We start from the raw sequence: 25,757 nt of genomic DNA, 5'->3' as shown, positions 1-25,757 counted from the left end.
TTTAAAATGACTAAGGGAATTGTTCTATTATGCTAATGATTTGTTGCATTCACTTATTTACAGTACAGTATTTCCGCAAGGTTAAGTTTGGCATCCAGGGATTCACCTAGGACACACTTTTTAGCAGTTCATCACCGTTTTTCGGGTTACAATTTGATCTATTTTCCATCTATAATCGGCGTCAATAACATGCAGATTTTCTCTATTTGTAGGCCGGCCTGGACCCTATCTCTGGCAAACAGCGAGGGTCCACTAATTTTTCTTTACTTAAATTTCTCAAATAATTTATTTATGGTAAATAATAAAATAAAAAATGTTACTAAAAACATTTTTACACATATATTAAACTTTTCTTCTTAATGTATCAATTAGAGTGAAATGATTATGAGTAAATATTTCACACACTTTTTAATTTTCTTTTTATCTAGTCTACAAATAACGTAGCCCGACTGTCCGTTTGAAACATGAAATGTTGGCCCAACCTGGTAGAACACAATGTAAGATCTCCATTGAAAAGTAATTAATCAGATAAGTAGCCTTATTAATACTAAATCATTTATCCAAGTGGACATACTATATGAACGCAGTGTTATTGTACAGTGTCACCTTGTGTGGCAAAGTTTCTCTCTCCCTCTCTCCCCCATGTCACTCTGGCTGCATTTGTATCAAATAACTAGGCTGGGATAGTGTAAACATCTGCTTCACCCCGGTGGGCTGCTGGCCGCCTGTTGAGAGCCACGACAGATGGAAAGGGAGCGTGTGGCTCCAACATCCCTCTTTGACTGCGCTGGCAGTTGTCTTCCCAAAATAGCCTTCCACTCCACAGCCTTATATGTGCAGGCCCTCCAGCATGCGCCCGAGGAGGTATCATGTATCTAGGCCGCACAATACAAGCTGCGAGGCTCATTGTTGCTGCTTACCGTCAGGCCTCTCCGCGCCCCGGGGACGAGGCCTCTCAACGGGTCTCGGGACGGGCGTGCCATGGATCTCATCCAGCTCAACCGCGAGTGTCTCCTGCACCTTTTCTCTTTCCTGGATAAGGACAGCCGCAGGAGTTTGTCTCTTACCTGCGCGCCGCTGCGGGATGTCTTCCTGGACCCCCGCCTGTGGAATGTGCTCCATTTCAGCTCGCTCTCTCAGCTGAGGGGCAACAACTTTGTGCTGGGGACCTCTTTGCGTCACCTGTCCATCTGCTGGTACTCTAGCAGGGTGCTGCAGGTGTGCAACATTGAGGACTGGCTGAAGACTTCGTTTCAAAAGGATATCTGCAGCAAGCACGACAGACTGGTCAGCATCTTCATGGCTCGTGTCCGCCACATGTGAGTTCTTGTGTGTGATGCACTTTTTAGATTATTGAGCCAAGGCACACATTTTATATTGGAGAGATTTCACAGCACACCACCAAACAGAAATGTTACAAAAAGTATGAATACTGAAATGTAATGACGATCCCATCTCGGTGAATGGCAGTAGATGAACGTCGGTGTAAATACAAAAACGTCAGGCTTCTGTTAGAAAGCAGAAAAAAAGAGTCAGGGAAAGCCTACTAGAACAATTATGCCTTATTTAATCAGAAGCACAAATGGTGGTAGGTTGGTGTTGACTCCGCTTTAACATGACTGACTATTAGAAACACCTCTTAGCATGATGCACTTCAGTTCAAGATCACTGCAAAACTTTTCACCCATCCTTTTTCTATAGCGCTTATACTGTTCAGGGACCATATGGAGCCTAAAGTTAAACCAAACATTTTTTAGAGACTGACTATGCTCTGGACCGGTAGTCAGTAAATCAAAAGACCATTATACAGACTAGGGCTGGGCAATTTATCAAAGTTTCATTGTGATTTTGGTTTTGGCTTCTCACAATCATAAAAACAACATACGCTAAGAAAAACAGTTAGTGTGTGTGAATGGCCTGGTGTGTGTGTGTAAGTTCCCGACGTTGTGAAAGCACCCTGAATGCATCATGCTGCTTGCGCAGCAAGCGTGTGACATCTACAGTATGTGATTCTGCCCTCTCAGAGCGTGCGTTAAGCTTTTGGAGGCCGCTCCAGTTGAACTGTACTGTACTGGAAAACAAAAAGAATTAAACACACCGTCTGTTTGAATAGAAAACATGCTTTGTTTTAGAAAGATCGCTAGTGCTAGAGCCATGTAAGTCAATGTAAAATCCGATTGCTATGCTAATGATTCTGAAGGCCTTGACATGATTAGCTTGACATAGGCCCCAGCGCACCCATGACCCGAATGAGGACAAGTACTAAAAACCAGGTATTGCCAACATTTATTGAGCTAAGGCACCCATTTTACATCTCGTGACGCGCCACAGATAATTATGATCATCTCTATTTACTCAACTGACTTAGTTTGAAATCTGGGCCTGTTTAATTGAGCAAAAAGCTTTTTTTCCCATTATCTGAATGGCAACAGGTGGCTACACAGGTTTATTGTTTCTTACGCCATTTAATGAAAGAGCATTTAACTGCTCTGCTTGTCACTATACGTCATAATTAACAAATCACTTTTGAACAAATTAAACAGAAATGGATAATTTCCCACATCACCCTTGAGCTCTCATGGCACATTAATGTGTCTCGGCACCCTGGTTAGGAATCACTACAATAGAAAATCGGAGGGATGGATTATATGGTTTATTTACAAAGAAGGTTGATTATTAGGGAAGGAACATCATGCAGGTGTAATTAGCTCTTGGTGACAGGGAACAAAATAATTAGCAGCAGCTCATGCATGAGGACTAAAGAAAAACACGCTGACACGTGATCCGGTGAAAATTACAGTGCAGAGATATGTCATTACCTTTCATTGACTAATTTGGCGGTACTTGCATTTGATAGGTCACTTGGAAAAGAAAGCACATTCTGTCATGTGACAAAGCACAACCTGTCAGCCTTTGCAGAGGCGTAATGATGTCTCTGTGCATGTACATCCACACACGCCACAGACGAGTGACACAGCTGCGAGACAAGTGGAGGGGAGGGCGAGGAGGTGGCTTGCGGCAGTCTGTGGAGGGGGTGGGGGGCGGGGGGGTTCCATGAATGACCCTGTGTGGTTTTCCTGTTCGGTGAAATTTGAGACCCAGCCACATGAGCTGCGAAACCAGTCCGAACTGGAACTGCCTACTTTGTCTGGCTCATCTATTTTGACGAGCCTCACTCATGGCATACTGATAAACCCTCCCCAAATTGTGAGGAAAGCTTGTGCACATGTCAAAAGTAGAAGTGCGAGCCGGGGAGGGGCGCTCAAGAGTGATATGGCCTTAGCCCCGCCCATTGAGTGCATGCAGGTGGAGCCTACAAATGACCCTTTGTTGTTGTCAGAGGAATGAACATGTGCATCTATCGCTGCCTGCCCTCTTTCCCGGATAAGACTGCTCAGGCAGTCTCATGCCTTTTTATGGGAAAAGCTGTAAAACATGTCTACTGGCCTCCTTTTGTGCACTTTCAAGCATGTTGACAACTACATTTCTAATTTGCATTTGATCTACTGGAGTCCACAGTACACAGCACATGAATTTACGTCACATGACACAGTGAGAGGTGGCTGGAAGTATTCGCACGCTGTATTAAGGTACAAACACTCTGTACTCTGTACTACTGTAAAGAGATTCTGGTGAAAGTAGAACTAGTTTAGATTCTGGTATAGACTTAAAGTGAATGTATTGAAGTACAAAAGTAAAACACTGTGACTTAGAAATTTCATTAATTGGCACAACCGAGAAAAATTCACAGCGCATAAAAGTTTTCCCTCTTTGATCAATTAGCATGTAACTGTAGTATTGGCTGGACTTTTTATACAATTGAAACAGCAATGTTACCATTGTTTTATGAAGGTTGTTAAATGAGTCCATCCATCCATTATCCGAGCCACTTATCCTCAAGAGGGTCGCTCGCGGGTGTGCTGGAGTCTATCCCAGCTGTCTTCGGGCAGTAGGCGAAGTACACAAAATATTCTTTACAAGAATATGTTCTCTGCAGGCCCACTAGTCGAGACAATGCATTCTGATTAATATTGTGTTTGTGGAATATGAGTTCAGCAGCAAAATCCCCATCCTTTTTAGCCGTCTCAGTGGGCAGCCATTTTGCCACTTGCTGTCGACTGAAAATGACATCACAGTTGCTCAGGGCTCAGATAACAAGCAATTATGACTCAGCTTCAGAAAACTGGTGAGTCGTGATTGGTCATTACCTGAGCCCTGTGCAACTGTGATGTTATTTTCAGTTGACAGAAGTGACAAAATGGCCGCCCCCTGAGATGGCTAAAAATGTTGGTGGATTTTGCTGCTTAACTCACATTACACAAAGTCAATATTAACCAGAATGCCATGTTTAATTTATAGAGCACTTTAAAAGACTATCACAGCTGAAATGAAGTGCTGTACATAAGAATAAAAATCAACACTAACAAAGTTAAAATCAATAGAACACGAAAACAGAGAGTGTGGCATGCTGAGTTGAAAGCCAAGGAATAAAAATGGGGTTTCAGACGAGTTTTGTTTTGTTTGTTGGGTTTTGTTAGGATGGCACAAGGCAACGCATTCACCACAAAGCCTTCTTGAAGCCAACCGCATTACACAGTTCTCTTAAACAAGGCCATGAATGGAGTATATATTTTGCTTCTCCAAATCTGTTCTTCGTTTATGTTCCTCCATTAAGTCAAATCAATCCAGATCTCAACCACAGAACCTTTCTCTATTTAGATCTTTTTTTTTTTTTTTTTTAAACGGGACATCATCGCCCGTGGAGTAGAAAGTATAGATATCTATTTTCAAACGTAGGGAGTGAAAATGAAAAATAAATACTGAAAAATGTACTTTAGTATAGTAAAGTATTTTTACTTTTATTTTTATTTTTTAGATATGTGGCATCTGAATAAATGGAGGCTTTGAGAGCTGGTGCAAATACAAGCACGCCTTGTCAAGTTAGCTCACAAAGTGAGTCTACTTCGAGCAGACATGCCCACAAAAAAGTAGTAAAGACTTCCAAATGTTTTCTTAACATGTTGCAAACGAACCCTTCCACCCTGAAGGTCAAGAATCTTTTGGGGTTTGTCGGCATCATTCAACCAAGCGTAACCAAACAGGTCATTAGAGAGATAATTGCCAGTTTGAAGTAGCATGCTTAGCTGCGACCTCTTCAGAGACATGTCTCAAGGCTCAGACGGGACTATCCCTGTGTAGTTATTGTTTAGATTCTTTTGTTTTTATGGGAACGTCTTTTACAGAAAGAAGGAAATACTGCAGCAAGTGTTTTGTGGTTCCTCAAAGAGTAATGCCGCCTCACCACTCAGCTGAGTCACCAAGGCACAAATTAAATCATAAATATAGAATATGAAAATATAAAACATATGTATCTATTTTTAGATAACCAGGACAAATAGAATATAGTTAATGATGAGTAAAATTGCTTCTTTCATCTATGTTGTCTGAATTCGTGACATACATATGGACCAGGGCGCACAAATCTTAGCCCATTGACTACGGCCGTAAGGATTAATCGAAAATCAATTAAAAATCAATTCGTCCAGATTAATCGATTTGATAATGTGCAAAATCGGGTTGATTAAATTGAAAGTCGGTAGACGGAAGCCCGTTTAAAATGGTAGGCGGACCAGCCTGTAGGCGATTACTATATGGTCGGGCCGGACAAAAAGCCGGATAGATGGACGGGTAAAGGTGGATGACGCAGCTGGCAGCAGACCTAAAAATCTATCCCTCCACGCTCAACCAAAGATTTGTATTTATTTGTCGAGGCAGCAGGCAAATCTCGCTCGCTCCCAGAACCGGAAATGTATATTTAGTGTGTGTGATGGCCTGTGCCCTGCATGACTGAATGACGTCATTGCTAGCCAGGAACCATTTCTTTTGTCCAGAAAGACAGCGGGTGTGGCTTGATTCCCACAAAAGTCCACCAATAGTCAGTGCGCCATCTATTGGGGAAACACGGGCATTGCAGGGACAAGATGAATGAATGATATAGATTTCTTTTTTTTAGTTGGACAAATTCGGCGGGGCCAGATTATAAATCCCCACGGGCCGTAAATGGCCCGCAGGCTGTAGTTTGCCCATATATATCGCTAGACCAGCTTGCTCAGAGAATCTAAAACCCCCAAATGTACATATTTCCAACATCAGGCAATAAGACCATTCTATGCGTGCTTGAGGAGAGGTTCCCAACCACCGGTCAGCGGAAAACAAATGTAACATTTCAAGAAATTTGAATTTTGCATTAGGAAGCAAATTTATTTAGAAAAATAGAAATAGTTAGAAATTGGCCTTCCGAAAAGTATTTTCTGATGTGTTTAATGAATCTATATAATAAATTGTTGCTCTCAGGTGGAACCCTCCTATAGTATGCCCAAATTTGGTTAGTTTAATATTTTTCACAAATGAATACTATTTTCCTATCCCAAAATGGGTTTGGTATTTTTAGAAATGATTAAACATAAACAATCTACAGCGTTGAAAATAGCTGGAAAAATTTAACGATACAATGTTTAACCATGCCCAAAAACAAAAAGTTTTTTTTTTTTTTTAATTTATTGAAAAATAAAATAAAGATTTTGGAGATGCCAAGGATTCGGTCCAACAGCATCAACATAAGTTTCAATTTTAGAATTGAAGTAGTGAAATAAATAAACTTTTCTACAGTATTCTAACTTATCGAGGTGCATATGTAAAGACATGAATAGCAGCAAGAATAGCCAGCAGCATGACAGGTAGCAGTAAAACGTTACAATTATCAATTAGTTAAATTGAGATCGTGACTGAAAAAACACCAACAAAAGTAACGATCAACAGTGGATTAGCAAACATGCAAAAGTAAATCTAAGGCTTGTTTAAGTTCTTTAAAAGATTCCTTAGAAGTTTGATGTAGACTGTTTAAACTCTTCAGCTTGAAGAGGTGTGGTTTTGGAGAGCTACCCCCCCAAAAAAAAAATCTCAGATTGTAGTCGATTTCCTTTTAAAGCTTTGAAGACTATAATTAAAAAGGAATACACTACTCAAATTAAAAGGGAGTTGCCATGAGTGGGTGGATTATGTAACTTTAAGACTTCGTACTACGTACCCTTTTCACATACCTTTCCGCTTTAACAGCCAACAGAGAGAATCTCCATTGGTTGCTTTTTTATTTTTTAAACATTATTGTCATGCTAAAGCTGGGTACTGGCACGTTGCTGCACGTGGATGCGCCACTATCACATGCTCAGAGGTTACTGGGGCAGCACCCGTCACACTGGCAGTCCACTGGAATATGTTTGGCTCACATGTGGCAAAGCGGTAAGATTATGTAAGTCTTTATGTAAGCTGCATTAGTGAACACGAACGACACCCCTCTGCCGCCAGCGTGCTCGTCTCTGCCAGCCTGACGAGTGTCAAAGACCCTTTTTTTTTTTCAATTGGTTCACACTAAAACGACCGCTTGCCAAGTTGCAAGTCATCAAACATCCTGTTATTGTTCCGTCCACTAAAACCGCACGTCCTTTATTCATGAAAGCCTTCTTCGATGGAACTCATACTCCCACAGGGACACAGTGCAAAACGAAGGCGGGCTGCAAAGTATCACTGTGCTTTATTGCCAGACAGATCATATTGCTGCCTCTCTCAGCTTTGCTTTTCAGCACGTGTGTCATCTCTCCAGCTATAACTCCTTTTCTATTATCTCGGGGTTTTTTTTTTTTCCAAGAGGCCTGAGGAGCAGTCATTGGTAAATAAGCACACGCGCCAAGCAGCACTGCTTACTTAGGACTAGTGATGGTCCTTCTTCAAACAAAAGTAATCCCTCGCCACTACAGCACGTGTGGTGTGTAACGACTCACGGCAGGTTTGCACTACAGTGAACTCCCGTTAATCGCGGGTGAAAAGTGAGACTGTATAAAACACTTTTGAAAAATATATACTTTTAACCCATCCCACGTTCTTTTAACACATTCAAACTTATTCAAAAACTTTTACAGTATTTGCTAACACCTATTCTTTCTCTCTTGTTGGCACAATTCTTCAAGTACGATATGTCATTCCCAGTTGAGGTTTACTGCGAAAACGACACGTACAACAAAATAAAACATTGACAGACAAAAATTTAAACCAAACCATTATCTGTAATTTGGGCTAACGAATGTTCCGGTAGCTTAATGCTAACAGACCATATGAAACGTTATAGACCGGCTAACAGAAATGAACAGTTACACGTGAAGCAGCAACACATACGAACAACGTATACAACAACACTCAGAGGAATGTATTCTCTCTTCTTTGAAGGAACAACTACAACTGGGAGTTAGTTGGGGACCTTGTCATCTTCTTTTTGCTCTTAAAGGGGAAGTCAACGCAAACATTTTTTCTTCAAGATTATGTTCTATGCAAGCCCACTAGTTGAAACAGGGAATTCTGATAAATATTGGGTTTGTGGAATAAGTGTTAATGCACTCGTTTTCAGCCATCTGTGGGGGCGGCCATTTTGTCTTCGTCGACTGAAAATGACATCACAACTGCTCACAACGACCAATCACGGCTCACATTCAGAAAACAGGTCAGCCACACAAGGGTTTGTGATGTCATTTTAAGTCGACAGAAGACAAAATGGCCGCCTCCAGAGATTTCTAAAAATGAGTGCATTTTGCTGCTTAACTTATATTCCACAAATGCAAAATTAATCAAACTGCCGTGTTTCAACTAGTGGGACTGCAGGGAACAAAAAAATATGTTTGGGTTGACTTCCGCTTTAAATAAGCTACATTTCTACCAGCAGAGCTTAGTGCTGCCTGGCACGTTGCGGCAAAACGTGGCACTACGACGAACGTGCGCAACTCTAAACTTTGATCTGCAAATATTACAAAAATGTTTGAACTAACACAGGGGTGTTTGTACAGTATATCCAAAATTACATTTCATAAGGTGAATGTTCACCAGCAGGGGTGTGCCTGCGTACTGTAAAAACTGAAAAAAAAAAACCCATACAGATCTGCACTATAGTGACTCACTGAACACAGCACAGTTATTGAGTTATATTGCCATTGTGTGAGCTGCAGGTGCCCTAACCTGCTATCCTTGAAGCTATCCGGCTGTGGACACATCACGGATCAGGACGTGATCATCTTGCTGCAGAGGTGCAGGAAGCTGCGTCGCCTTCACCTGGAGAACTGCGTCCGCATCACAGACCGCATCCTGGACGGGGCGGCGGCACACGGCGTGAGCCTGGAGGAGGTCAAGGTGGACTTCTGCAGGAACATCACGCAAGAGGGGCTCAAGGTCATGCGAGCAAAGAGGCCCGAGATGAGGCTGAGTGCGGAGAGAAGCGCAGGCATGATCCCAGACAGTAAGCCTGAGGAGAAGATGCCGCTCAGGAGAACCTTGCAGAAACTCTTGGAAATCTCCTGATAGCAGAACGAGGGTTTCCCAAGGTCTATATATGATTTATTCACTGTGTGATTATTTTTTTCATGATTATTTATAGGGTTTGTCTTCACTTTATGTGATTTACCTGAAATTCCTGACTTTATACTGTAATTCCCAAGTGCTATTGTGAATAGTGAAAAACCACGAGTAACTGGCACACCACAAATAAAGGAAAAAATTGCTTTCAACGTTACTGTTAAAAAGCCCCAGGCTGAAATTAGCTCCTTCCTCGACAAACAAAGCACGCCTCTCAGTCGAGATGTTCACCTCACCAAACCTCCTTGCCATCTACCTGGCGCCTACTTGTTGTATCTTAGGGTGTGTCAGCCATGTCATGAATAGTGCACCACAAATGACTATACAAGCATCAATGCACTTTACTTAAGAAGTTGTATTAAAAAAAAGTCGAGCTAAAATTGTTGAAGATGGATTGGTTTAAAACACATTATGGTGCTTGGGTTGATTATAATAAAAAAATATTTTTAAGGGATAAATGATCTGAACTCTCATTTTCACATCGGTGTTGTATTGACCAGAATAATGCTGCAGGTTTATACAGACGCTTGTCCAAATTTGAGCAGTTTGCCTCCCTTGTCATCAAAGTCAGCAAAGGCTCAATTGTCAGATTATCCTGAGAATTTATCCTGTAGTGTGTAGTGACAGTCATGAATGTTAAACCTGTTAAATGTTTACGATTACAAATGTTTCTGATATGGTAAAATGGGCTGTCACTTGTATGGCGCTTTTCTACCTTGGGTACTCAAAGCGCTTCACACTTGTTACCTCATTTACTTCCTGATGACGCAGCATCAGGAGCAACTGGGGGTTCAGTATCTTGCTCAAAGACACTTTGATATGGTCACAAATGGCCGGGGATCAAACCCCCAACCTCTAGGTTGGGAGACGACCACGCTATCACTGAGCCATGTTGACCCCAATCATTTGTATCATTGCGTGCTGTGCTGTGCTGTGCTGTGTTGTTCATCTCTTGTACACCACCGAAGCAGAAAGCCGATTTTTTTTTGCCAATCACGTGTGGGGTCTCACGTTTTGAAATTGTTAAAAATTGGAATGTGTGTACCCTGCTTTAACTGATCTCATGTACTGTAGCTCCTTCAACAGTACAACAGTTGAGAATGAATGTGTCATGTTCAGTGGCTGATTGTTATTTTTTTAAGTCCCTGAGTCTGGTGGATGGGGGCAAAGCCTCCAGTGCACACCTGCTTGACATTACAATCAGGTGCTGGAGAAATGGAAGCGAGTCACCGGAATATTGTTGCTGTTGTCTGTTTCCGCTAGTCGATCATGTGCTTGTTTCCACAGCCACATAATATGTCGTTTAACTTCTTCACATGTAAGTAATTCCATTTTTTGTCATCCTAGATTAGGTATGTTTCTTTTCTGTTTCGAAACCAATCTGGTTTAGATTCTGTCTTTCCTCTCTTTTGTAGTCAGGACTTATTTTAGTCTATTCTACTCATCTGTCTTTCTCCCAATTGGGATGAGTTCCTTTGTTAGTCTTTTACTGCTCTTCCGTTATATTAATTTTGTTTTGTGTTTTTGTCTGTTCTTCCGGCGTCTAGCTTCCACTGAGCTCCGTCCATCCACTAGTTTTTCATGTTCTCGCGTCAGCCTTGTGCCGATGTTGTTCTTCGTTTGAATGTATTCTTCTTTGCTCACGTTTGCGTGCTCCCTTGGTTTAATAAAGCATTGTATTCGTTCGTAAGTTTTGTGTTTGGAGTTCTGGGCATGTGATCGTGACAGAATGAACAGTGCATATGCTAGTTGTGGCCAAGTAGTGCACTCCATTTTACCTTAGTTGCTTTCACAACGCCATCAATTCTAGGGACTTCTTTCCTAACAACCAATTAATCAATCTCAGTACGATGCAGCACATATCTACATCATTCCACCCTACAACTACAGCATGTTTCAAACTAACACTAGTATCACTTGTATTGGATCTCATTTGTAGTTTTGTCAGACGCGTTGCTAATTTCATTATGAATTCCACAAGCTCTCGAAAAGAAGCCTTAAGTGGACTTGTGCCCCTAATTATACTTAATCACCAGGCATTGTCATAGCACGTCTTCATGGCTCTGTATTCCTAAAAGCAACATTCACAAGTAAGAAATATCTCACAGGGGTGCACAACAGCTTGAGGACGTCACACATTGCTGTTTCTCCCTCAGGTTTTGCGTCAAAGAGTATGTGACCGGTGCACGGTTGATTATAAAGACACGTCTGCAAATGCCACAATTTTGTTGTGGCATTTGCGTCCTGTGGAAGGCCTAACTAAACAATAAAAATAAATTATCACAGATGCTTTTGTTAAATTGGCTATATTTTGCATTTGAGTGATTATTTTGTGTGCATGTTCTATTTGGAGGACACGGTGTGTCTTTTTGAATATGTAAGCTATGTTGTTTAAATTAACCAAGTTTAAAAATTACATTTATGGAATAGCTATAAAATGATAAACAGTTCAGAGTCAAGAAAATGTTTTTCCCTTTTCTATATCCATCCATAATTTTTCTGTACTGCTTATTCTGACTAGGGTTGTGGTTGTGGGTGAGCTGGAGTCTATCCCAGCTGACTTTTGGTTGAGAGTCAATCGCAGGACTCTTATAGACAACAAAACTTAGGGAGAGCATGTAAACTCCACACAAGACTGAAGCCGTGATCTAAGCCACTAACCTCTAATCTGTGAGACAGACATGCAAACCATTAAACCGCGGTGCTGTCTCTCCTTAATACATTAGTGTCCTATATATGTATTAGGCAGACACCAGGCTTATCTAAAATGGCATACTTTAATATAAACGTTTGATGCGCCAGCTTGAACAAATTAAGAGAGCTTTAAAGGGACGGTTGGTCTGGGATGGCCATGTTTTCACTAACAAGTTCATTTTATATATTTTTTGAGCAGGAAAATGAAAAGAGTTGTCATTTTCTATTTCATCCATTCATTTAGGAGAAATGAGGAAATAAGTAACTCCATGAATAGCGCCTCTCGTTAATTAGGCCAATGCCCGCGCCCTCTAACGTTCTATCCTTGTTCGGTCGGAGTCACTGGAGGAACCGATTACAAACTCTCCATTGGAAATCATTGTACTTTCATTGCTTATAACGTCCAAAAACGGCGATCAATTGGCACCAAAATTTATGTGGACATCCCTACTAATGCCAACTTCAACATATCAAAAGCCGCTCCGTGGCTGATTTATATGAGAATGAGGAAATGTGGAAGTGAGCAGAGCTACATATATTTATGCTGGGACGAGCGCACACTGCTTCTTTGCTAAAAAATAAAATAAAAACAAAAAAACAGTGCTTCTTTGCTGATCACGCTTAGGACGGGCAAGGCATTAAACAAGTCAGGATATTTATAGAGACTGAAGTGGAAAAGAGTGGACGTGCACATTTATTTGGATGAGGAATGGCCCCAGTTTTTCGACCGACAACACGCCGTCCAATTTGGAACGTAATAGCCGAAATGGCGTGTTCCAATGCAGCCACAGCCGCAGTCAGTCAGCCTCGCTGGAACTTTTTGTTCGCTGAACATTGCCGCTTGTTCGATGAGGGCTTAATTACCTCACTCTTACGCCGCTTCACTCAGGCAGAAGGTGGCGGCTGCAAGCAGTGTCGGACAACACACGCGAACTGCTTGGGAGGCAACCCCGCGACATGAAGACGCAGGCTCATGATCACCTCCACATGCTGGGCGGACAGTAAGGAGCTAATGTTGTTGTGCTAATGCCTTTTGTTTTAACGGCCTGAAGCTAGCTGTTGCTATTAGCCGCCCCGTTATCCTACTTTTAGCCGCGGAGGGATGGGGGTGGGGTTATAAAGATCAGGACAAGAGTAGTAATGTGCATTTGCATTTTGGTGGCCATCGGTCCCCGTTTTAGACAACAGAACTGACAAAGCGAGCAATATTACTACGCATGGCTCCCTCCCGTGACCGCTAAGACCGAAAACATAACATAAGCCACGGCCCAAAAGGGGGCGGGGCAATTTGTCGTAAATCTAATCACAAAAAAAGACCTTCATCACAACAGTCTTTTGGGGGGGGGCATTTTAGTACTGATGTCATTTTTACATGCAAACTTATTATATGGGTCCGGGTGGCCGGGGGCCTCTACACTTTGTGTGGGGGCCTCTGTGATGGTGGCACTCCCTGTGGCCCGTGGGCTGTCATTCCCCTCAGCGTGAACGAGCCCCCCTTGGGTACCCTTTCCTTATATGGTTCCTCTGTGCCTTGTCATGTCTTTTTTAACAAAGTTTATCAGGTTGTGTGCTTTGTGTGTATATGTGTGGTGTGTGTGTGTGTGTGTGTGTGGGTGTGTAGGTGCGAGTGCTGATGTACTGGCGGATATATATCTTTGGGTTTGTTGGGAGGGAGGGCGGGAGCAGGTCTTCCTTTTTATGTTGTGTTTTGGACATTTTTACTGGACAGCACTTTGAGTTGCATTCTTTTTGTTTGAAAAGTGCTATATAAATAAATTTGATTTGATACATAAGTGCCAATGTTAAGCTCATCCCAGTGTCCCTTTAAGAGGTCCTGGTGGCTGCGAGCCCAAGCAGACAACCGCAAGTTTGGCATGTAGCAACATGAAGGCATCAATGCTGCCCGTGTTTCCGCTCGAGGCTTCGTTTTACGGCTATATGATTTCAAAAGAAGACAGGTCTGGTCTCTGGATAGACCTGTTACGCGCATGTGTGTCCTTAAAGACACTATCGCCGTGATTGCTACAGAATGAAACAAATTCATCACCTCACCCACACTGATGCGTTACGCTGCATGTCTGCTCACTTATACGACTCCTTCTGTCTCGCTAATACAGTATGTATGCAAGGCTGGCCACCACAATAAAACGTGTCCCAAAGGACACAAAGGAAGTTTGTTGCTGCAAAGAGGGGCTACTTTGTTGAATATAATTTCATTTAGTAATGAAACAAAGCCATACTGTCAATCTGACAACAGTGTTTTTGTGCGTGAATTGTAACAATCAAGAGACAAAGTGTGACAGACAACAGTGTGTAGTTGCAATGATGTCATCACTGATGTATGGATAAGTAGAAACCACGAGATTATGGATAAGAATGGAGTGGAAACCTGACAGCCATGCTACTATTATAATAGAGGTTATTTTATCTAACCTCAAGAAGGCTGGATCTCATCTGAAGATCTCGCAAGAATGGTGCGGAAATCTGAATGAAAAAGTCGGCCATTTTGTGTCATTCTCGAACCAGGTGCTGTTGCTTGCAGGTGCACAAAATAATTAGCAACACCTCTTGTATCTTTTTAAAAAGTGTATAGAACCAGTAAAATAAATATACTAAACCATTTACTCCTCACAACCTTAGCTTCGGAACAACAACAACAAAAAGCATTTACTACAGGAATAAATACTATTTTGAGAATAAAAGGCGTATTTAGAATGTAATGTGTGTGTGTGTGTGTGCGGTGTATTAGCGAAGAAACACATCTTCAAGATAAAAAAAAGATATACATGTATAAGAATGTTTTTTTTTCTGGCATTCACTTGTTAAAATAAGACTTTCTTCCCACGGTTCGACTTTGACGTTAATATTTCAATATCGTAAAACTTTATTCTCGTAACACTACGTTTTTCTCTTGAAACCTTGTAATTCCTGTGTCATTTAGGCGTATACAGTACCGGTACTTGGTATGGTTATACGTCATTGGCAAAAAATCTTCCTTGTAAGGGTCCATGTTCTACTGTAGAATATTCGCTGTACTTTAGCCTAACTACAGCCATCACGTCTCCTTTGTTTTTCAAAATGTTGCCCATTTTCCCCTAATTTTGCTAGAATCCCAATTTATGTGTCCATTTTTATTAGAATAAACCACTTGACATGCATGTCGCTGATGGTGTAGTGGTACACACGTCTGAGTTGTGTGTGGGCAGTGTGGGATCGGCTCCCACTCAGTGACGGTTTCTGTGTGCCCCCTGTCTGGCGACTAGTTCAGGGTGTGGTCTGCCTTTCGCCCGAAGTTGGTTGGGATAGGCTCCACCTCCCTACGACCCTGTATGTTGAAGATGACACACACTTGAGAAGAATCATCTTGCTTTTTGACACCAAGTTTACTATAGAGCGATTTAGAGCCCCTGAACATCTGCAAAGTGTCTTTGAAAGCCTCATCTGCAGACAGAGCTCTGGAATAAATCCTGCAGTGTCTCTGATGAGTAAAGAACGCTCTTCATAAACCTACCTTGCAAGGACATTTTGCTTTAAGTCCTGTAGAGCTTTTGCACCATCAGACTGATTCATTGTGAGTATAATTTATTCATTTAGAGTGGAACAAGACATTTATGCCCTATTTTCAACTGAAAGTGCAGAAAAATTGTTTTTGGCCACTTGCTTACATTACAATGGTGTTATGCAACCTGAAAATGGGTTTTGGAAACACTAATCATGTCTTAGGATATGAACAAGCATGATTAAGTGTTCAGTTTTTCCAATTGCACAAATATGTCACAACCAAAACGAACAAATCGCTACGTTGTTAAAATGGTGCTGCTCAAGATAATGAGTTTGACAACACTTCTACAGCTGTGACCTACTGTGACCAGCGGAGACGCATTTCTTACGTAGGTCAAATGGTAAAGCAAAATATATAAATAGATGTGGGCATTCCGTCCGTCAGTCCGTCACTGATGGATGCCCATTTTGCTGCCATTTGTGCGTCAGAGCATTGGTTCCTATCTCCCGGTCCGTGGACCGTTACCAGGCCGCACAGAGACATACGTCCAAAAAGTCTTTTTTTTTTTAATTTTTTTTTTTTTTTTGCAGAGCGTCAGCCTCCCACAACCCCCCACCTCATCGAATACCTTCCGAAGGGCAATATAAGTAGGGCTGGGTGATTGTACGATTGAGAATCGTGATATTACGTGACCAGCCGCGAGCTGTTAGCATATTTACTCAATCAGACGCAGCGGAAATGTGCGTGACTGCAGCCAATCAGAGTCTAGCTTTTCCTTCTAACTTTAATTTGCAAGTAAACAGAATCCGACAATAGGATCATAAATTAAAAATATGTTTACATTTTAAGGCATAATTATTATTCCCGAGGGGTCCATTTTCAGTGATTCACTGTTATTTTATATTGTTCTACATTAGTTCTCCAGTCGAATAAAACTGTTTATATAATTATCTTTGTTGTCAGTACCAGTGCTTTAACACTGACAATTATAAAACAATGTAATGTATTTTTTAATATTTTATTCAAAAATGCATAACTGATGAAGATAAAACTGTGGATGGCTGAAAGTTCCAAGCTAATGCAGGTAAAGGTTTGGAATCAAAAATGTATTTTCCCTATTCAGAATTGATTGGGTTCCCATTGCATGAATGGAAATCACACCTAAGAATCAGCATGGCTTATTCATCCAGGTGTAAGGTCTTGTGTCATCCTCAATGAAACAGGAAGTAGACTGCCATCTTACAAATTGTCAACAAAAGCACACAAATATGATGCCCCACCTTTTTCTATTTTTACACTTTTTTTAGCAGTTTGGCCTTGGCAGTGGCCCCTTATCCTAGGGTTTTCCACCTGGATCATGTTACACTGCAGCTGAGTTTAATAAAGGATTTGGCCTTGACTTGGATTAGCATTTAGTCAGAGCTGGGCGGTCCGTCCCTGGGCCGGACCGGTCGGACCCTCCGGCCCGGTCGGACCCTCCGGCCCGGCCGGAAGCCCATTTTTGGGGCGGAGGGGTGGGGGGTGACAAATTTTCAAAAATGCCTGGACTAAGCATGGCCGGAAGTGGATTTTAGTTCGGCCCATTAATCGGCCCTCATGTGTGTGACGTGCTCGCGAGGCGGCCAAATTTCATCTCAGCCTACTCGGTGAAAGGCTTCTTTTTAGGCTTCTTTCTACTCCCGGCGTCGGCGCGAACGACAACTGATGTTATAGGGATTGTGGTATTGCCCCCCGCTCCCTTTTGTAATGGTATGCCCCAGTTGCAGGTGGGAGGCGCGGGTTCCGTGAGGTGACAATAAGGAAATACAAACACGCTTGAACGCATGTTTCTGTCTCACGTCTCTTCTTACACAAACAACTGCCGCATTGATTCACATGATTAACGCATTGTGCTGTTGGCGACAGGTCTGCAACACAGGCCACGGACACATCAGGATTTGTTGCTGCTCTGATCGGTCCATTATGTTGCGATGACATACAGTTGTGGCCGGGAGTGAGTATATTCAAGCAGCGCGCAGCACTCAAGTATGACACTGGCACATCATGCACTTTCCTACTTCCGGACATACGCCGCAGCAAACCTGCTGTGTAGTGGTTTGCTGGTATGCTTTTATTTTGAAGGCCAGGAAATGTGAAGGAGGAGAAGTGTGCAAAATAAGTTGAATGCTTGCAGACTTGTCGTCTGTTGGACCCAAATAATCATACAATATGACAAAACCAACCCCAGGGCTCGCAATGGAAGTAAGTACAGTACAAGCAGCTGGGTAAGTACGTGAGTAAGTGGCGCATTTGAAGCGTGTCCATAGCGGGTTTGAATAGTAAGTTAGCCAGCTAATTGTCTTTAAATAAACCTCTTCCGTTAGCATCTCTCCCGCGGGGGCATCATGCAGGTTTTTTGTGGGGGAGGGGGTCAGAACAGGGCGGGGCCCGACAATGTTTATGAATATGGCCGGGGGGTCGCGGCCGGAAGGGTACCCAGGTCAAGGGTGGAGGGTCGCGGCCGGACTGTCAAAAAAGGGTCAAGTGCCCAGCTCTGCATTTAGTGATGGTTTTCTTTTATTAAAAGCACAGAGCATTAAGCAATACCTGTTGTCCAACAGTTTACACAATGCCTCATCGAAACAATCCACAGGTTCAGTGTGGTCTGTAACGAGGGGAAGAACTGTGGTGAAGCAAAACATCCAGTTTCAGGTTTTGCAGAATTATTATTCAATAATATTCAAACTGACCAGGAACTCTTAAATGATCCAAACCCTTCGTGGCAAGTAGCTCATTTGAATGAACAGCATGCTTGAAATCAGTGCAGTTGCATAAAAAGGCAAATTCTGAGGGAGTTGATTGAATCTGTTACTCACGCTCTATTAGACTAACTAATTTAATTAAAAATCAGCCAAGAGATAAAGCAAACTCTCTCTAATCATTTTTAATTCGCTGCTGAGCCTCTGCTGGGCAGTATCACGTTGGGATGAGGATGCTTGATGGACAATTTTATGCGGTTGCTTAGAAACACTTGGAAAGTAACTATCCATCCATCCATTATCGATACCGCTTCTCCTCACAAGGGTCGCGGGCATGCTGGAGCCTATCCCAGCTGTCTTAGGGCAGTAGGCGGGGGGACACCCCGAATTGGTTGCCAGCCAATCGCAGGGCACACAAAGACAAACAGCCACACTCACAATCACACCTAGGGGCAATTTAGAGTGTCCAATCAACTTACCATGCATGTTTTTGGGATGTGGGAGGAAACCGGAGTGCCCGGAGAAAACCCACGCAGGCACGGGGAGAACATGCAAACTCCACACAGGGAGGCCGGAGCCGGGATCGAAACCACGACCTCCGAACTGTGAGGCGGACGTGCTAACCGGTCGAAAGTAACTAACAAGGGCAATATATGAGTGAGTAAGTAACATAGTACAAATACTTCATTCCTGTACTTAAGTATATTTTCCCAGGTTTCTGTACTTTACTAGTTTTTATTTTTCTGATAGCTTTTTTAATTTTACTGATTAGATAAAAAAAAAAAAAGTGACATTAGGTGTATTTTTTCTCCAAACTATGGAAACCTGTTGTTCTGATGGCACAAAAGCAGACAACATGCAACTTGTAATGTGACTGTTTTGTTTTTATCAAAATACCAGCACTATGTAAGTTAATAAAAGAAGAAAAATATTTTTTTGGTGCAGAAATCCTTTTCCTTCTGTTGTGAAATATTAACACTGGTTCTATATGTAACTGACAGTCATTTTTGTTTTTACGTTTTCTGTGCTTAAAGGGGAGTTTTCAATTAAAGAAAAAAAAAATATCAGTATGACCTGAGGTAGTCTATTAGTAAAATGATCTGTGTTAACAACAACAAAAAATCATCCATCTCAGGCCCCATTTTTTTCCTCTAATTTTATTTTTAACAAACTACTGTACCCAAGGAAAAACAAGCAATCAAAGACAGAAGACATGACTGATGCGGTATGAATCATTTGACGTCTATTCCCGAGCACACAAATAGTAGGCACACCCAGCCCATACCTTATGCTTCAGGAAAATTTCTGAAATGATGGCGGAATATCCACGGGGGTAAAAAATGCCAACGAATCATTTGCCAAAAACTGGGCATATGACTAGCAAATAGAAGCAGTGCAGCAGGACCTCATACAGCTGAAAGCGTTCAGAATCGACACAAAATTGACAACATTCCTGCTCGACAGGTAAGCATTTTAGTAATGCTACATTACAAAAAAAGTCAGGCTACCAACGTAAAAGCTGTGGCTAGCAATGGCCTTTTTACAACGCTAGCTGAGTATTACTACGGCTTTTGTTCTATCAAAGCTGGATATGCATTCTTTGTGACTATTTATCAAGATTGTGCCGTCCCACCCAGTACCCATTGAAATGTCACATTTTTTCCCCACTCTGCATTGCAAAAAGCTTTTCATTAGTGGAAAAGACTGATCTGTTTATTTGAAAGGTCTTGTGACAAAAACAGTTAGGTTGCCTATTTGTATCAAATTCCACCTCTAACTGTTTATCTGGGGAGAACCTGACAAAATTGTGTGGTATCACGAAAAATGCATCGCAAAGGTTGTTTTCTGATTAAAAATCCAGTTTCATATTCGTGTCCAAAAACATTTTTTTTCCCAAGCCAGTTGAAACTGCTGTGCATTTGTGTGGTTGCACTAATAGCACATAGGGCATTTTTTTAATTATGGAAAAAGTGAACAAGACTCTTAATAAAGCAGAGAATTCATGCTGTCATGATTTATACGCACTGGGCAAAAACATTTAGGTGGAGAAGCGAGGCACAGAGAACATGGAGCCAAAGCATGATGCTGTTGACGATTCGCAAGGTCTGAGGGCCGTGTGACGCCGGTGGCACAAGTCCTGCACAGTGAAACGTGACCTAATAAAAAGACAGACTGCGGTTGGTGATGGGGGGGAAAGTAATTGTTGCAAAAAGGAGAAGGGTGGAGGATTGTGGTTTCAGGCCCTGAAGCCTAAAATCAGCAGTTTCCTGACGTCCTTATAAGGTCAGCCACGGGAGTTATTTCCAGTATCACTGATTACTCACTCATGGGGCGGGAGATAAGGAGGAGGGTGGTGGTGGGTTGAAGGTCAATGTAGGGGCGGAAAAGAAAGAAGAGGGGGAGGATTTGTTTGAATTTTTTTAGTTTTGGTTTTAAGGGCACCCTGTCTGTGTGTGCGCATACCTGGGCTTTCAGTGGGAATTTACTCGACTAAATCCACCTTTTATTACCGCTACTAACCACGTTACAATTATACTGTGCCACGTACATCTGGAGCGGTTCAGAATCACTATGAATCATATAACATAAAACACATCATACTCACCGGAAACACGGATTGACCAATGTAATTTTCGATGCAGATTGGAAAAAAACATGCAAAGATATTGCTAATATCTAATGGACTTGATGATGCATTGAAGCTGTGTTGTTCTTTGTTGAGGTTTAAGAGAGAATTAAAATGTAAAATAATTGATGTGTTTAGGGCCATTGGTAAAATGTAAAATTAGAGATTAAAATGTGAGTGTATAGTATTTATTTATTTATTTTGTTCTATTGAAATTCTAGGCGATTCATGGGACAGTATAGGATAGGCAATAATAAGCCTGGTGCTTCAGCCTATTCCTTTTTTTGGTTGTCAATTGATATTTGAAATGATTTGTGTATTCTTCTTTTCTGTATTGTGCATACAACCAAAAATAAACTATTCATTCATTCACAAATCGAAGTCGGCTGAAACAAGTTTTGCTCTTACCGTCATCGTCATCGAGGGCCAGCTTACACTGACATGGCGGCACATAAAGACAGAAATCTGACTGGACAAAAAAAAAATATATATTAACACATCCAGATCCAGATTGTAAACGTTGTAAGTGTAGGTCAGTGCTTATGATGACGCCAGCAGAGAAGTCCTTCTGCCCTGACTGCCCACCACTTGGACTTACTGACCTCAATGTAGTTCAGCACAAAGACACAAGAAGCGGCCAGACTGAGTAAAACCAGATGCAGGACAATTATGATTCTGTGGCCGATCACTTCCCACTTTTTTACAACCTCACCCTTTGTGTCATACGAATCTGTGGTCGGCCATAACTCCAAAACGCCCGACCAGCACACTCCGTGATGCCCACAGAGTAAACATGTTTTACTTTTTTTGTGTGGAGGTTCATGGAAATGCACCAGTACGTTTCAAGTGCTCTCACTGGATCAACATTTTAAACCCACAAAATTATTGAGTACATTATGAGACTAAGTAGTTTGGTAAGCCTTTATTTTAATCTTATTTATATATTAGTGCAGCATGTTCTCCAGATTAAAAGTGAAACTAGAGAGGAATATGGCTCCTTGGACTTTTTTACTTACTTGTTAGTAACATATTCAAGCGTGTGTTCATTATCATTACATTTATAGCAATGATACATCATTATTTATGAATTAATTACACTTAAGATAACTTTTTGTATGGTATCATGACCTTTATTTGTTGAATGGTTGGATAAGCAACTTCCTTATGTGGTACCCTTGGAGTCACCAACTATGCACTGAAAAAAAGTCTGAACTTATATAAGGTATGGACATTGGTTTGCACGCATAAAAGCATGTTTCACCAATACGACATATGACTTTGTGCAATCTAATTGTTGTGAAACGTGATTTTAATGCGCGCAACCAGTGTTCATATTTAAATGTAAATCCCACACTTTTCAGTGTGGTTTCTTGTCATCTAAAAAACTTTGCAATATTATGCAAGCTATTCACACAAACCGTGACGGTGAGGATGTGGCTCAGACGTCCTCTGTGTTGACCCCACACAAATGGATTTTTGAAGTTAATGTTGAACAGGTTTTCAAGATTCAAGACTGTCGGCCAGAAGTGCTTTACAAGCAGAACGTGGAGGGGAAAAAATACCTCTTACCACACCACAAGATAATCTTTCAAGACAGTCTTTACAGAAATCAGATCATCAGGCCTTGTGCTGACTTCTGAATCTATCTCAAAGTCGGGTGCCGAGAACTTTGCTTGTGTAGGATTGGACACAGAACAGTCACAACATTAGGCACACAAAGAGTTGTGGCCAAAATTCTACCTATGAAGATAATAATAAGAATGATGTATAACTACCGCATCATACTTTCTCGACTGATAGGCAGATAGATTAGGTCTTGCAAGTCTTCATTTTCCACGTGCATGACGGTTGCATCCATGTGCTTTGGTACCGTTGGTAGGTGTGTCCTCGAGGCACAAAGTCTGCAGATGGAGCGACCACTTTAATAATGTTGCAACGCTTTGAAGCCCTCTCTTGTGTCCCAGGATTCTTCCATCCTGCGAGAGTCACTCAAAGGCTCCTTGCCCGAGGCCTCAGTCTTTGGGTAGGTACTATAACTCTCAGGAGACTGAAGCCTGGATCGCAGGCTATGAAATATTTAGAGTTTTTTCTGCGTATTGAAGCCAAGCAAAAACATGAGCCAAGGTATATGAATGTGAGGATATACAAAATTGAATGCTAAGTCCTATAGAGATGGAGATAAATATCATCATTTGCTTTCCATGCATGTTACTGCAGACCGTGAATGAGATTAATGACAGAGCAGCGAGGGAGATAAACATGGCCGACATGCTCAGATGCATTTTGCACCCAACTCAAGGACGAGAAGAGTCATGAGAGGACACTGTTTGTGTCTGCTACAGCAAGATAGCATGAACTTAAATCCTGTATCTTTAAAAGGAAAAAAAAAGAGACGCAAAAGTCACGGAAGCCGCAACACAGATGGAGGTTTGACTCAGTAGTTGGCAGTCTTTCACCACCCACTTTCGTGTGCTGTGAAACCACATGAAGATTTTCTCCCAGTTCTTAATGGAGACATGCTGACATTAATCGTCCGCCTGCGTATCCTGGTGTTGAAGCATTAAGGTTAAAGTGAAATGAGGACAACGTATTCAAGTGGATTGCAGATTTTTTTTCTTAACCCGCAAGTTGTGCAATTGTGCAGACTATGTTTAATCCAGAATTGTTATGTAAAAGAAAGGAGGTCATGATAGAACACGTTTGCTCCATTTTAAGCATCCAGAAGTTTAAATTCTGCTTTTATTTCACCATAGTCTGTGCAACATTTGGAACTTGTGATCACTCATATTTTTCATTGCAGCAGAATGACAGCAGCTATACCGTTAAGTGCCACTTGGATTAAAAGCATTTTCTTGTTTGTGGTCTAAATGGAATCAATTTTATCTTCGGTACATAAAAAGCTTACTTGATTGCAGGGATGTGCCTGGACCTTTGTGCTCAAGAGCCGAAATACATTTTTTTTTAACTGACTGATGGCCAAGGCCATTCAAATATAAGGGGGAGTTGAATTGTATATGTAAAAAAAAAGATGTAAAAGAGTACATTACAATGGGAAAAGTAATTAAGGATCTTTTCAAATCATTATTTATAATGAATTAATTATGCCACTGAACTACAGTTTTTATTTGTATAAAAGCTGATGACAAGATGATTGATATTTCTATCAGTAAAAAGTGTACTCCCTGTTTAATTGGCAATGCATTCTCATTGTCATTGGCAAAAACCTTCCCTCACTGCTCACCATGCATACCACCATCCGGACTCTTAGTTCCAGCAGTTTAATTAACGTCTTTGTTTCCAAAGTCAGCACCACTTTTGGTCCATCCTTGCAATTGTCTGCCCCAACTGACCTGGAACACTCTTCAACCAAGAATAAAACTCACCTAATTCATCCCAATATCATTGTTAACGAGGGATACAGTACACGATCGCCGCACCTGTTTTTATTTTGAACCTTTTAGTCACCATGTGCTAGGATTTAATGTAATGCGTTTTGGAACTATATTTGACACTGTACAGTTAGTTGCCTATGTATTTGCTGTAATTTTGCTTTGCTTTCCTCTGGTGTCAGATCGGCATTGCAAATGAGAATATCAATTGCCTTATCTGGATAAATAAAGGTGCAGTGAAATGAAACAATTAATCAACCAGTTATTTAAAAATAGCAATTTTTTTAAAAGTTACAATTTTTATTTAATTATTTACACTGTAATGAATCGATTATTTAATGAGATAAATGAATAAATGTGAGTAAATAACTTTTAATTAACCGAGTTCACGAAAAAAAAAACCAGTTAAATTAATGATTAAATTAGCAGTCAAGAACCCTTTCAAAACCCGCATATTGGTAGTATTCGGGTTTTGAAAAGCCATGTAAATGCGTGTAAAAACCAGAATATTTTCTTATTCTGTTTTTAAAAAAAACAAACAAAGAAGATACCTGGGTGAAGCCTTTTCTAACTCAAATATTTGGTCATACAAACACGATCGGGTTACCTCCTTTGAACAAGGCATTGGTTTGTGTTCTGCGCATGCTGCATCCTATCTGCAAGGAATCTCGGTATTTTGAGTCCATGAAGTACTTGTATGCTTGGCAACTGCTGACTAACTTGTATAAAAGTATTTCTCTGCAGCATTTTCATGTTATTTTCTCTCCCTATAGCGAAACTGACACCGTCTGTGTATACGTCCATACGTCTAGCGTGCAACTTGCTGCAAACACACAAGCAGAGGCAAACAATCATGGCGAAATTGGGAGATGCAGCACAAAAGCATACTTTTACAGAGAGGAGGAAACCGGATGCTTTATTCCAGTGGTGAGCGACATGAATCTTATGGGTTTTATTGACGGTAGAAAGTAGCAAGCGTAAATGACGTCTAATATTGTATTTGCATCACAAAGTTGGCGCCGTTTAAATCGGATTATTCATTGCGGAAGTAACTCTGTCTGCTAATGAATGTAAACGGGTTACTCTGAATGTTTCAGAAACTGGAATTTTGACCTTTACCCTCAATACTGGCTGCCTGTAAACTCAATGCAACAAATATTACAGGGCTCTTGATAATGTAAATGCTTGGCTCATACTTTGCCCACCCCTGTTGTCACTGATTTTGCCATTGAAGAACATCTATTTTCTTTAGTTCTTTTGTCAGAAATGCTGTAGTCATAATAAATGGTCACTGTCAAGCGCCATCTTATTAGTTTTATAGCATTAGGCTGAAAGTGAGCATGGCCACATACACC

General features: G+C 41.3%; 2 protein-coding genes across 9 annotated transcripts in view; one reads left to right on the top strand and one right to left on the bottom strand.

The window, feature by feature from the left end:
• The window catches only part of ca12 (carbonic anhydrase 12), a 90,437-nt gene that overhangs the window by 25,665 nt on the left and 39,015 nt on the right, over window positions 1-25,757 (bottom strand). For 6 of the 8 annotated variants that reach the window (XM_086027797.1, XM_086027794.1, XM_086027795.1 and 3 more), the window contains 2 exons: window positions 9,061-9,239; window positions 921-1,265 (listed from right to left, as the gene is read on the bottom strand). The gene's annotated coding sequence lies outside the window, so the exon portion shown is untranslated. Of the gene's footprint in view, window positions 1-920; window positions 1,266-9,060; window positions 9,240-21,421; window positions 21,483-25,757 lie in introns of all 8 variants that reach the window. The other 2 variants (XM_086027796.1, XM_086027800.1) reach the window with 2 other exon arrangements.
• On the top strand, window positions 684-11,322 carry fbxl22 (F-box and leucine-rich repeat protein 22). The gene is made up of 2 exons (XM_086027805.1): window positions 684-1,319; window positions 9,051-11,322. Exons 1-2 carry the CDS (start codon window positions 982-984, stop codon window positions 9,397-9,399), a joined length of 687 nt encoding a protein of 228 aa, XP_085883931.1. The 5' UTR covers window positions 684-981; the 3' UTR covers window positions 9,400-11,322.

The sequence above is a fragment of the Filicampus tigris genome, chromosome 4 (assembly GCF_054856515.1).
Source record: "Filicampus tigris isolate MCC_2025a chromosome 4, RoL_Ftig_1.0, whole genome shotgun sequence".
Lineage (NCBI taxonomy): Eukaryota > Metazoa > Chordata > Actinopteri > Syngnathiformes > Syngnathidae > Filicampus > Filicampus tigris.
The sequence above is the reverse complement of the archived record's forward strand: the minus strand, read 5'-3'. Positions and strand labels throughout refer to the sequence as shown.